The sequence below is a fragment of the Bombus vancouverensis genome, chromosome 11, assembly GCF_051014615.1.
Source record: "Bombus vancouverensis nearcticus chromosome 11, iyBomVanc1_principal, whole genome shotgun sequence".
Taxonomy (NCBI): Eukaryota; Metazoa; Arthropoda; class Insecta; order Hymenoptera; family Apidae; genus Bombus; species Bombus vancouverensis.
The window spans coordinates 13,097,890-13,110,553 of record NC_134921.1 but is presented as its reverse complement, the minus strand read 5'-3'; the positions used below and the strand labels follow the sequence as shown (position 1 = coordinate 13,110,553).

The window sequence follows — 12,664 nt, the reverse complement described above, 5'->3', positions numbered from 1 at the left end:
GCCACAAAGTGGCCTCATTTTTTCCTAATTCCGTGATCTGTAGGCCATAGAGGGTCGGTTAGCCGACGTGGTGCAGCAAGGAGGAGCAGAGACAGACGCTTCTCCCCCGCCGGCTGGTAGGTCGTAGAGCGTGCTCTCGAACGGCTTTGACATGCAAATTGTCTGACAATGAATTTCGTAAAACCTTTTACCACGGAGTACGCTCTCGAGAGCACCGGCAGCTCGGTTGAAAACGTTGTTTCGCGAGCACATCCCCTTCCTACGCAGACGAGCCTAGCTCCTCTTCCAGTTAGGGAAGAAGATACCAGACGACGTTGACCGTATTAATCACTGTCTACCGACATCAGGCCATCACGCCAGTTCGACCTCCGCGATTCTGCCAGGATCCTTCCGATGCTCTATAAAATCAGTTACCACGTCCTGATTCGCAAGTTGATCGTGTAACGCCCTTCTCTGGATCGTGATTAATATAAACGTCGTGGCTGGAATAATTGGCGTCGAAACGCCGAACTCAGACGTGACAAGATTGTGAGGGATAAAGACTGTAACGGGAAGAAATTGAGTACCGCGAAACGCTTACACAGGAACTCGTTATCGCGATTGGCAGATTCCCTCGTACGGGATTTTACGGGACGCAAGTTGAATTAGAAGACACGCTATTTTAATCCGATTTTGATGTCGAGGATGGAGGATGCTTGTTTCGTTACAGGTTGAATCGTACAGCGTAGATACGCGTTTGAACGGCGGTGGTTGGGTTTTCAACATTTTTAGAAGATATACATTTTCAATCGTAATTTTATACAGGAGGAAGAAACGAATTCGCAGAGCTATCGAAAGCAGACACCGAAGTAATTTCGTACAGAAATGACTCGTGTACTTAGCGTGTGTTTTTTTCTCTCATATAAAAATCCAACAATCGAGTAAGCGTCTCTCTTCTGTTCATTGTAATTTTTTCATATTCAAATTCTCGGAAGTTCTCCATTCCCGAAGCTCTCAGCGTAAAATCATATTTGATTTTAAACAAATACGGAGGATTCCAGGAAAATTGTAAAACATAACTGGTTGAAGATGTGCTTGAGATCCAACAAGCTCAACGTAGACGATAATATCGATTTGTCGTATATAGTATTATCGTTCGATCCGAAATAAGAGAAACAGGAGAATTATGTACTTAGAAAATTGATTGTGTGAGCCGCGTTTAAAGTTACGATAGAAGGGGCTAGAGGTAGAGGATCAATCGGATCTTCCTTCGACTATATACGCTGATAGGGGTGGTAGTAGTGGCTCGTTGAATCCCAGCTAGCCACGTAATGGGTATCGAGAGACATTGTTAAGCGTCGATCTCTTTCCCCAAAGTGACCTGGCGCCTCGCTTCTGCTCTCTTTTTCCATCTCTTTCTTCCTGCAATTCACGCGAAAACTCTCTCTCTCTCTCTCTCTCTCTCTCTCTCTCTCCTCCTCCTCCTCCTCTTCTTTTTCTCCGATTCTCTTATTTTCGATACTTTGCTTTTCGTTGCCATACTTATTTTACGTTCGTCAACTTTCGTCCTTGTTATCCCATTTATTTTTCGCCACCCTTCCATTCTCCGTATCAAAATACATATATATCTTCTATACACCGAGTACATTGAGAAACCTTTTCTTGAAACCTTTGATTTTTCTTTTCTATATTGTATAGTATTCGTAAATCGTGTAAGATCAAACTCTTTCTGTCGTGACAACCTTCGTCTTCGTTACGCACTTTTTACGTAATTTCAGAAATTCATCGTCGAACGTATTCGTTACTCCCGTTAAACTTTTTAAACTTCTCCTGCATCCACGTTTTCCGTTAAAGCTTGTTTCAAGCTCGTTCCACCGTATCGTTTCCCGTTTTCTCGTGCTTCTTTTCATTCCCCTACTTTTTCACCCCCGAGCGCGCCCCGTTCCTTACAATCAATTCACTCTTTTTCCCCGTGCAGCCTCTTTTCCTTCGCTTTTCTTAGCCGCTCGTTCGGTATTTCCCTCGCATACGCGTCTTTACGCCTGTTCCCTGGCTCGGTCCGCTATCAGTCTTCCAGCTCCGCGCCCTCCAGTCACCCACCCCGTTCATCCACCGCATCCGTATCCGGCGGAGCGGGTGCTGGAGTAAGGCAACGTCGGTGCACACGTTTTCCTACATAGATCGCGATGGAGCCCGCGGAGCCGGAGGATAGAGTAGCTTGAGGTAGATGGATGCCAAAGAGTGGGGAGGAATGGGGGATAAACCATGATGTCGTTGATTAATACGGTTTACCAGTAAGTGTAACGGAGTGTGCAGAATACGTCTGTACTCCCACCATCGGCAACGACCTCTTCTCCACCTCCACTTTCTTGCGAGTCGCTGCCACCACCACGCCACGGTTACGAGCAGAAGCAGAAGTTACTATCCTCCACCCTGCCGGAATCCGTTGAACCAACCCCCGAGCCACGTGCCGATCAATGGCGTCTTGTCTCTGGTTGGTCGAGCCAGGAACAACCCCCTCGTATCGTTTTATCCCTCTCCCTCTGGCTATCCTCTCTGTCCTCGTCCCGCGAACGGTAACCATCTTCGTCCCTCTCGCGGCAATTCCTCTTTGCGCGTCTCTTTCCGTTCTGGACAGAACTTCCCCTCTTTCGCCTTGTTCCTTCGTTTCTTCTCTCTGTCCGGCTGTCTGTCTCTTTTCTCTCCCTCCCTCTATCGCGTTAGTTTCTCTCGTTTTACCTGAAATAGATTCCGTTCGGTTCCTCTTTTTCTATGCCACGTAGGACGTCTCCGTCCTCGTTTTCTGCCCCTCTTCTCCTTTCTTTCGGTGCGGACCTCGCTAGGGGAGGGTTGATCCCATAAGAGAGGGTGAGCTTTTCTTATGAGGAGCATTGATTGCCAACAACCCCTTCCTCATCCTCTCCGGCGGTATTTCTCTCGAACCGGTCCTCCTCTTTTATCCTTTCACCTCCCCCTCCCCACTGTGTCTCGCGTCATGGCACTTCGTCTCGGTTTTTAGAGGCGTGCTTTGTTTAAAAAAACCCCCGTTCGGAGAATCGGCGGGTCAACGTGGTTTCGAGCTGGGAAATTGTTCGATCTAAGACCCGATACAGCGCATCGGAATGCCGTTGTTTGCGGCAGGGCTCCTCTTCCAGGGATCAGTTTACCCCGCTAACGGAATTATTCGCGTTGCCTTCATTTTTCTACGAAACGGTAGTACGAAACCGGTGTTTAGCGGTTCTCGAGTGGATCGATTAATTCGATCACAATCGATCATCGGTACGTTTATTTCGTTATCTCGTTGCCTACGGAGAGGAGAATTTTTATCGACCACGAGCATGCATATTTTCTAAATACGACGTTTCCAAATTTTTTTTACGCTCCGAATCTAATCAAACACGTAACTGTGAAATCTTCAATTTTGTTCAATTTCTTTTCGACGTACTTGAAACATCGTCTCTTTGTAATATATTTCATCGTCGAGAGCGAAAGTCCATATCGTAGGTAATTTTATTCGAGTAAGAAACTCGTCTGTATGCCGAGGATCAAGTTGAACGTCTAACTTACCCTGTTTCAAACTGATTACGAATACATCGGCAGATGCATGTTGTCGATCAATCCCTTCCTTTGTACACCGCGTGTAATTCAACGCTCAATTGCTATTAGATGTTAGTACTCCAGTAAATCTCTCTGATAGGTTCACTATAGCCTTTGATCACTCAGTACCGAGTTGATTCTGGGATCCCTTAAGTGAACACCTGATCCTTCGCAGCGTACCACGTCGACTAGATCGTGAAAATTTTAGTTCGTTCGATCGAACGGATTATAAAGCTTCTAAGAATCTTCATTGATCGTCATTTATAAATGGAATTTTCCATCGAAACGCAATAACCGTTTCTTTCGAAAACTAATATCGATAAATTTTCATATCTTTCTTATTCTTAATATAGCGAATTTTGGTATGTCCCTGTGAGAAACAAAAGCAAAAGGAAATAGGAACGGCGAAAGGTATAAGCGATACGAACAGAATACTCTATGTTAAAGTAAAGTTGGGAGAAATTTAGAAGATTCTGGAAAACAGATTGCCACGGGACAGGACAATTTATTTATTCATTTATTTTGTCTTTATTAAACACACGTTTTATCACGAGAGAACATGTTTATTCGAATAATTCACTATAATTCAGTTCAAGCTACATGATAGTTGCTAGTTTGTAACATATTGTTTATTAGATTATCCTTGATTAGCACTGACAATTCACCGGGATTTAATATACAGGTCTCTACTAGTATCTACGTGTCTTTCGTCGTTATGTCGTTATACCACGCCTTCGTAATCCAAAAGAACGAACGTTGATCGTACTGTAACGCAATCGAAACGATTCTTAACTAATCACGAGCACGAATCGTAGAGACGATTAAAATGAACATAGCACGTGACTGTTTAGGGGACTGTCGTCTCTTATATCGTTATTTCCCGTGCATATATACACACCATTGGCTCGTATCTCTACGATGGATAGCACTCGTACAGCGATTTCACTCCCTTGACTTTTCTAAAATTACATCATTACGTCGATGGAAATTATTTTAAGGCATGTACGAATAGCCGTCGACTCGTGGTTAACGTGCCCATTTTTTAAAATCATAAGGTGATTTTGGACGATGCTCGTCAGCCTTAATTCGATCTGCAATAACCGGAAATTTTCGACTTTCCTTTTAACATACGAATTACCAAAGTGACGAAAACGGTCAACTTATAATTTTTATCCATTTTATTTTATTACAAAAACAGATTGAAATTGTTTTTCACTCTTCAAATACTTCGTTATTCAATCTATTACTTGATCCAATATCGTTATCCCTTTTTATAATGCAAAGAATTCCGTAATTAGAGCAAAGATTAAAGATTTCATCTTTCTTCTTGGATAATAAAAGGATTGGGAAAACGGCTGAAACTTTCACAGTTTGCATTACCTGAAAAATTAATTCTCTCTGACGAACAGATTCAAAGTGTTCCGGACACTATGTTATTTAAGGTGACGGACATCCTCGTATCTGTGCATTCGATTATCTTCGAATAGATCGAGGAACGAGGCGGAGCTAGTTTCTTCTCGGCTTTCTTTTTTTCTCTTTTCGTTTCTTGTTAAGTGATAGAAACATTATCCGAGGCGCGTGCTTGTGTCGCGCGAGTAAAGCGGATATCCGTGTTACTCGGATAATACGGATATCCGTATTATTTGAATAATGCGATAGAGTAATCATATAATTCAAGAAAATTGTCATAGATTCGATTTAAGGGTGATAATAGAAATTATCCTATCACGGAATACAAATTAATTCGTGTTTCCTCCTCTTAGAGTCGAGAGAAGCACACTTTTTTCTAATATATATTAGGAACGGAAAAGGAGTTAGAAAATCCTTAAAAAAATATTATACGTAAAATAAAATCGCCGGTTTGACCGATAATTAACTTTTCAATTGAGTTTATAAGCAACGATATCTGGTTTCATGAAATCGTGAATTCTGATTCGTCGATTACAAATTCCACCGAAATGTTACGTCTATAACGATATTAAATATCTATGTTTTCTACTTGCTTTGCAACTACAGAATTTCTTTGTCATCACAGTAATACGGATATCCATTTCGTTTACAAATGAAATTAGTTAAAAAATGATGGATAACGGATATTCGAACGTTCCTGCGCAGATCGAAACATTTGATTTCGCCTGTCAGACAATTAAGTATAGAGCGCATCAGGCACGTGTTGGTCCTTTGCGATCGACGATCCGTTCTCATATTTGAACCAGAAAAACGAGTACTCGGTCGTACAGCGTTGGTGATCAATTAATCGTTCATAGTCTATTTATTGGCGACAGTCCACTGCAATTTGTGAATTATCTACAGATGGCCGTAAAAGTTCTCACGAGCGTTTTTCGATTTCGATAAAAGTAAGATTTGTCACGCGAACTTAGACCTTCGTTAAGGCAAAACTGCGTTCACGCGAGACAATGGACGAAAAATTATATTCGAAAGAACGTATAAATCGTCTAATGATCGTGTCCTAGTATCCTAGTTTGATTTTTCGTTATCGTGGACGTAAATTTTAATCAGTTACATTAGAATTATATCTTTCAATCTTTTCTATAACTAAACGAGAAACGAGGTAAAAGAAGTTTCGAAAGCTTCGGCTTTCATTGTACTTTCGTTTAATCTAGTTTCGGCAAATTTCGCTTCAAACAGATCATTCGGTTGTTTAAAGTCGTTTGATTATCGGCTTGTTTCCATCGTTTGATCGAACACCAAGTAACTTTCTAAAGGAACGACGTTTACATCGAAACGAATAAATTTCCCATTAAACGAACAGATCCGCAATCCCACGCAAGAAATCATCAGTTTTCAAACCTCGAGACCTTTTCTTGAGAAATTCGCAAACCGTTCCCCTAATATCGTCATTCTTAAACGAAACCGAAGCGAAACCGTGAAAGAATAGGAGAAAAATGAACCAACGTCTTGAAACAAATACATGCCATGCCCAGTGTCAAGGGGCGACGAGCCCGTCAGGCGAGCGCTGCACGCGATCCTAGGGATCCTCTTTTGTGGTCGGCTGTATCTGGTGCACCATGCTCGGCAGATGATGATGATGGTGTTCAGGCCTCCTGGACAGCCCCAACAACGGCGGCAACAATGGCAGAGGCAACGGCAACGGCAAACCTCCAGGAAAACCGGCCAGCCCACCGAGAAGCGCGGAAGCGGTCGAGTGCTCCTGAGCTTTTCTTCTTAACTCGGCCAGGCTGCTGTTCCTGTGGAGATCCCCGGTTCCGGGCTTGCAGCAGCCACACAGGGAACCTGGCCATCCGGCCGGAGACCAGGACAACATGTCCTGCAAGCTTCCAGGTCGATGATCGCTCGAGGTCCAGAGCGACGGAGTCGTCGAGGTTAGCGATGTTGGCGCGCTACTGACCACCTTGTTACCGAAGAGTGGCGGAGAAAATTGCGCTGCCAAGTGCGGAGAGAAGAACAGAGACGTGGGTGGTTCGACTGGCCTGAAACCCGCCGCCAACCCTGGGCCGCTAGAATTTTAATTAGGGAACAATGTTGATTAATCGTTATCGGTCTATCGAGGGAATAAGAAGCGATCGAGCAAAACTTTTATCGGGAACATGGTTATCGAAAAATGGAATTTTTTGATGTATAACATTTTGTCGAGCGAGTGGAGATTGCAACAGAGAATGATTAGAAAAACGAGATACGACTTCAAAGTTGTGGAAGTTAGTGGGAGGGGTGAGAGAAGCAAGGGTGGAAGAGGAAAGCAGAAGGGCTCACGAAAGCGCTAACCCGATTAGCACGCGCGATATTCCGCATCCTCCAACAGCCGGCGGAGGCTGCTTCGAGGCGCTGATGATTATCTCAAATATTAATCGCAAATATTGTTTAATTAATGTAACGTGCCTGAGGTGAAGCTCGAGACGGAACTCAAGAGTGACGGAAACACGGATACGATGAGTCTTCAAGGCGGAACGAGAGAGATGTTTAATTAGGCGAACGGAGACGAAGCGAAAATGGTAAACAGAGAGATACGATGATGGGTAAACGTGTACAAATAGACGGCGGAATCTGTAGAAAAAAAGGGAAAGTTAAGGAGAGTTAAAGTCGAGGTAGAGGGTTGTGGGAGGAGGATAAATAATTTTGCGAAGATAAATAACGAAGAAAAAAGCATTTGAGGCTAATGAATAATAAATAATGGAAAATAATATAAAAATTTAGATATATGCTAAAATGCAGTAAATTGCATTGAATTTAATTTGTTTCTATTACCTTTTACGGGTTAAAAGATGAAATTTTATTAAAAGTTAACTAGATAAAATATAAAATAGGTAGATCAAATCGGTATGATCCATACCACTCATAGCACAAACGTCGAAATTTCTGCTTTTCCACAAAAATTTGAATTGCGCCCATGAAAGCGTTGACGTAGAATTTTCTGTAAGCGTCGGACGTCGTACCTGTCTATTCTGCTTGGAAAGTGGACAGGCAAAGGACAGAATAAAGGATAAACGACGATACACGGATCATCGTTCAAAAATTGAAGCGAAACTGAGAGTGTGTGCGCTAGGGCTAGTAGTGGATTTTGGTTGGTGGAAGATGATAGGAGTAGGAAACCGCAACGGGATAGTAACGGAGGGTGGCGAAGGAGGCGAAAGCGACCGTAGAGGCGCAGAGAGGAAAGCTTGAACCGCGGTAAGCGCGATAATTGGCGGCAATTAGCCGCGTAGCCTAGCGTGCACTTACGTTACTTACGCTCGCTCGCTTCCCTTCCTTGCGTACACGCACTTTGTTTCTTGGTCTCTACGCGTCTAATCGGGATATCTACATGGTCTGTGCATACTCGCGCAGCTTCTACGATTACTCCGCGTGCGTGTTTCAAGCGCGAGATCCTCTTACGGGAGAAACGCACAATTGCTGATCGCTGTTTGTCGCGGTTTGAACTCTGGGTAATTAACCGGTTGCAAATAAAGATACCGCGTCCAAGAGACGAACAATTCGAGCAGCGAATCGACTAGATCGATAGCTTGACAATCGTCAAACTCGTTACAACTGTCATCTTCGACGTTAACATTCAGAATCTTTCTTTACCATATGTTTCCACCAAATATCAAGGCGGATATCGGAATGCATCGAATAGACGAGGATCGATACAGGTGCCGGAGTGGAGACCAATTTCACTCAAGATTTTGTTCTCGGCAAGTAATTTAAATCCCACGTTCCTAAGAGCGTTACTGTAAAACAAGAGAGACGCGGGCTAAAAGAAGGACGAGAGAGAGAGAGAGATAGCCTGTTTCGAACGAGTCACCCTTCCGTGCCGGATCCGCCCCTATTCCGCGAGAATCGACTGCACATGGAACAGTCTCTCGGTGTTCTTGGGCTGGTTGGTAGGTAAGGAAGAACGCAGTAAAGCGTACACCCCTGCAGTCGAGAAGCTGCCGAGCCGCTGAATAAATGATGAGGATATATTTACGGCGAGCGGTTTTAAATAAATTACAACTGCGGAGACGGCGAAGGAGTATCTTCCTACCGTTTCAACCCTCCCCCTCCGAATCCCCTTGCTGTTTCCATCCGCGGTCTGTTCCACCATCTTGACTCGAGTCATCCCGCTACCAGTGTATTCCGTGTGTCTACGTTTCGGGTATTGTTCTTACCATTCCCGTCGATGCGAGAGGGGAGCTTTGTCTGGGATTATAAAGAGCCACCGTCGAATACTTACCGTCGTCGGGAGGAAATCGGCGAATCGTGTTTCTTTCGCTCAAGCTTTCAGCCCTATATACACGTATATACGTGGCTGTGTGCATGCAAGATCCGCAGGAATCGGTTATGGTTTCTTGGATTTATTTTCTTGGCTTTCCCGTTTTAGAACGACCGTGTAAATGCTGATTTTTGCATATCTGTCTTGCGTAAGAAGCAGTAATTCTTTGTCGAAGAACGTGAAAATGGATCTCTCGCTTTCGAAACATTATCGCTTGGATTTCTTAATCTAGTACACTATTGTATCAATAGTATTCCGAATTCGGAAGTTTTATTCGAGGAAAAGCTTCGTCGAAAATGAATGAGATGGATATATGAATATTGATATTAACGGCAAACATTTAATATATTAGTAATATTAATCACAAACGCTATTATTGATACTGACATTAATGCCATTGCTATAATGGCTTATCCTCCGCTTTCCAATAACATGATTTTCTCGGAATAGTATCGTTGCAATATTAATTCGATCGAAGAATCATTAATTCAACGATGATAATACAAAGAAATATTTACGTTAATGCACGCTATGAAACACGCAACGTATCACGAAATGCCTATGTTTATGACATTGTTATTTTTAGAACGGTGTAGAAGAATATTTTAAACCCGTGGGGTTTTTCGTTTGCTTCGTCGTTACATAATTCATAAATATAACATCTCTTTTGTCAGTAGAATGGTGGAACACAGTTGAAAATCTATTTTCATATTCCAACTTGGTGTACGTGAATTTTTTTCGTTGAATATGTGTCGGGTAAGAAGTAGGTTTAAATTTCACTCTTCTACGGGAATTTCTTTGGAATCCCTCTATCCTCGACAGAACGACCCATTTCTCCACATTATCTACTTCCTTCAAACTTTTTCTTATTTCCAATTGCTCTTATTTTTCTCAAACAACGCAGCTAAAGAACGTAACGGTATTAAACCCAATTCCTTTACTCGCGCTCGTCGCTGTCGATCTTTCATATTCTCTATAAATCTCAACTTAATTCCCAGTCGACAACCCTGTGCGATCTTCGTCTACGATGTTTTAAACTCAAACAAGTCACACCTACCATGCCGAAGAATCGTAAAACATCGCAGCAGGGAACGGTCAGCTCCTAAATCGCGCGTATGCAACTCGTTCGGTTGTACGCGTTTGCGCGCTCGTCTCGGGGTCCCGTAGCGATTTAACGAGGCGACAATTATCGCGATTATACGAATGGCAGCGAGCATACTGGGACGAAAACGTGGCGCAGCATGAGGGTTGGGGGGCTGAAAGGGGGTCGGGTAGGAAGCGACGAGGAGTGGTTTAATGGCGCGTATCAAGCATCCGGTCGACGTGTTCAGCGGTGCTTGCAGCGTGGAACCACGACTGAGTTTCAGACGAGGGGAAAACGGGGCGGGGGTGTGCGGGGGCGGATGAAGAAAGAAGATATTTCCTAAAGACGTAAATACAAACGAAGCTAAAAGCTCACCTCTCGCCGGGTGGGCCGAGACCTCCCATGGTGCTAGGTGGTGGCGGCGGCGCCCTTATGGGGGTTGGCGGTGGCGTCGAGACGCCACCCAAGGACGGCTGACTCTGCTGAGGCCGCGGACTGACCGACGCGGAAGTCGTGCTGGGACTCCTCGATCCGCCAGCTCCATCTGGGCCGGCGTCCTCCGCGTCGGGGGCGCTGCTGCTTGTTGTTCCTTTTTTAGCAGAAAATACCAATTCTGAACGATGCTAGTTTTGCTTCTTAAGCGCTAGAAGAAACTCGTCGAAACGACAGATCTCGAATTTTTCATTTCTGCAATTACTAAAATTGTCTCTCTTCGAAAGAAGAACGCGAAATTTATTACATCGATATTAATAGTAATACGTTTGAAGTTGCCGTGTTTTTATTCACGATCGTACCTTCAGGGTCGTGTCCTGTGGGACTTGGACCTGCCGACGAAGACGTTGGCGGTGCCAGGCCTGTCGTTTCCAATGCACCACCTCCCCCGTTACCTTCCCTTTTTCTCTGTTCCTCCTTCAAACGTTCGCTTTTTCTCCACTTTGCTCTACGATTTTGAAACCATACCTGGAATAATTTCCAATATTTTTTGATTAGACGATGATTAAGCAAACGAGCGAAGATGTTTTAACGGATACTATCCAGCAACTTTTTGTAATGATTTTAACCCACAAATATTCCAAATCGAGATCGAACGATCGATTCAAAAAAAAAAAAAAAAAAGAAGAAGAGAACACTTCGGCTAATCTACTCCTCTGCGATTGATTACGACGAAGGTGTAAATAGAGTAAAAGGTGTACGATACAGTGTAAAAAAGAAAAATATAGAAAGAAAGATAAAAAGCAAACGAGAGTACGATGAGGAACGGCGCTGAAGGCGGCACTTAAGCTGCTTTATAGGGCTACACCTGGTGTGCGGATATGGAAGGATAATTGCATGTAGAGGGATGGCATTCGCGGCTGGACCAGAGGGGGTGTTGGGCCTCTTGCCCGCGTGCATGTTCAACGAGCCGACAGCAACCACAGCGGCCGAGTGTTTTTTAAAAAGCTCGAGTTCCGCTAACGAGCCTAACTTGACATAATACCAACTGAAATAGACTTTATTATACCCGGCGGTCCTCCGCCGCCTCGTGCTCTCGTTCACTCCGTGTGTCGTTGCTTTCCGATTGCACCCTAACACCAACTTCTTCCAGAACGAGATCCTACTTTGAACTTTCTGAAGCTCTTACGGTTGGGACAACGTGCAAGTTTAAGATACCTAGCACGCTGCTAACAGGCTTTACACATTGCCAAACGGACATTAGAGTTACGATGATCGAAACGTCACTTTTGGGAAAATTTGTAGGATCGGAGAACGATCGTATATTAATCTATATCGTTTGATTAGTCGGTTCGCCTTTTTAGACGTTGCAGGATCGGTGAAATATCATCGCAAATTACTGAAAAAACCCATCCGTTATTTCGCACGAAAATCTTCGACGAGAGTTAAGCGGATCGAAGAAAGTTTCGAAGAATCAGGGCGCAAAAGTAACGAGAACTCATTAACGGATTGGAATCGATAATAAAATAAAGTTCCGGCAAGTCAATTATATCGGCGCAAACGTAATTCTTCCTCCGACTTGTTTCTAAAAGACAAAACGCGTTATTAGAGATCGGTCGAGAGTACCGGCGAATGATTATCTTTTGTCCTGGAGCGAAAGTTTTACGGCGAGAGGAAGCTTGGAAAATGGTTTAATAAAATAAATACGATGAGCCAGCTTCGCGTTGCCTTCGAATTCGTACACGGGAAACGAGGACGGTGGATACCGGCTGACGGGGAAAGATATAATAATATCCTCAGGGTTGCGGGGGCGAGTAATAGCTGGGAACAAAGCCGCGGTTCCGTCGGGACTGCCAATCTCT

General features: G+C 43.8%; 1 protein-coding gene across 1 annotated transcript in view; it reads right to left on the bottom strand.

Moving 5' to 3' along the window:
* Nucleotides 1-4,096: 4,096 nt before the first annotated feature.
* The window catches only part of Drgx (Dorsal root ganglia homeobox), a 39,468-nt gene continuing 30,900 nt past the window's right edge, over nucleotides 4,097-12,664 (bottom strand). The window contains exons 4-6 of the mRNA XM_033329958.2: nucleotides 11,165-11,330; nucleotides 10,746-10,959; nucleotides 4,097-7,055 (exon numbers count right to left, since the gene is read on the bottom strand). Coding sequence (XP_033185849.1) covers nucleotides 6,566-7,055; nucleotides 10,746-10,959; nucleotides 11,165-11,330 — 870 coding nt within the window. The 3' untranslated portion in view covers nucleotides 4,097-6,565. The remainder of the gene's footprint in view (nucleotides 7,056-10,745; nucleotides 10,960-11,164; nucleotides 11,331-12,664) is intronic.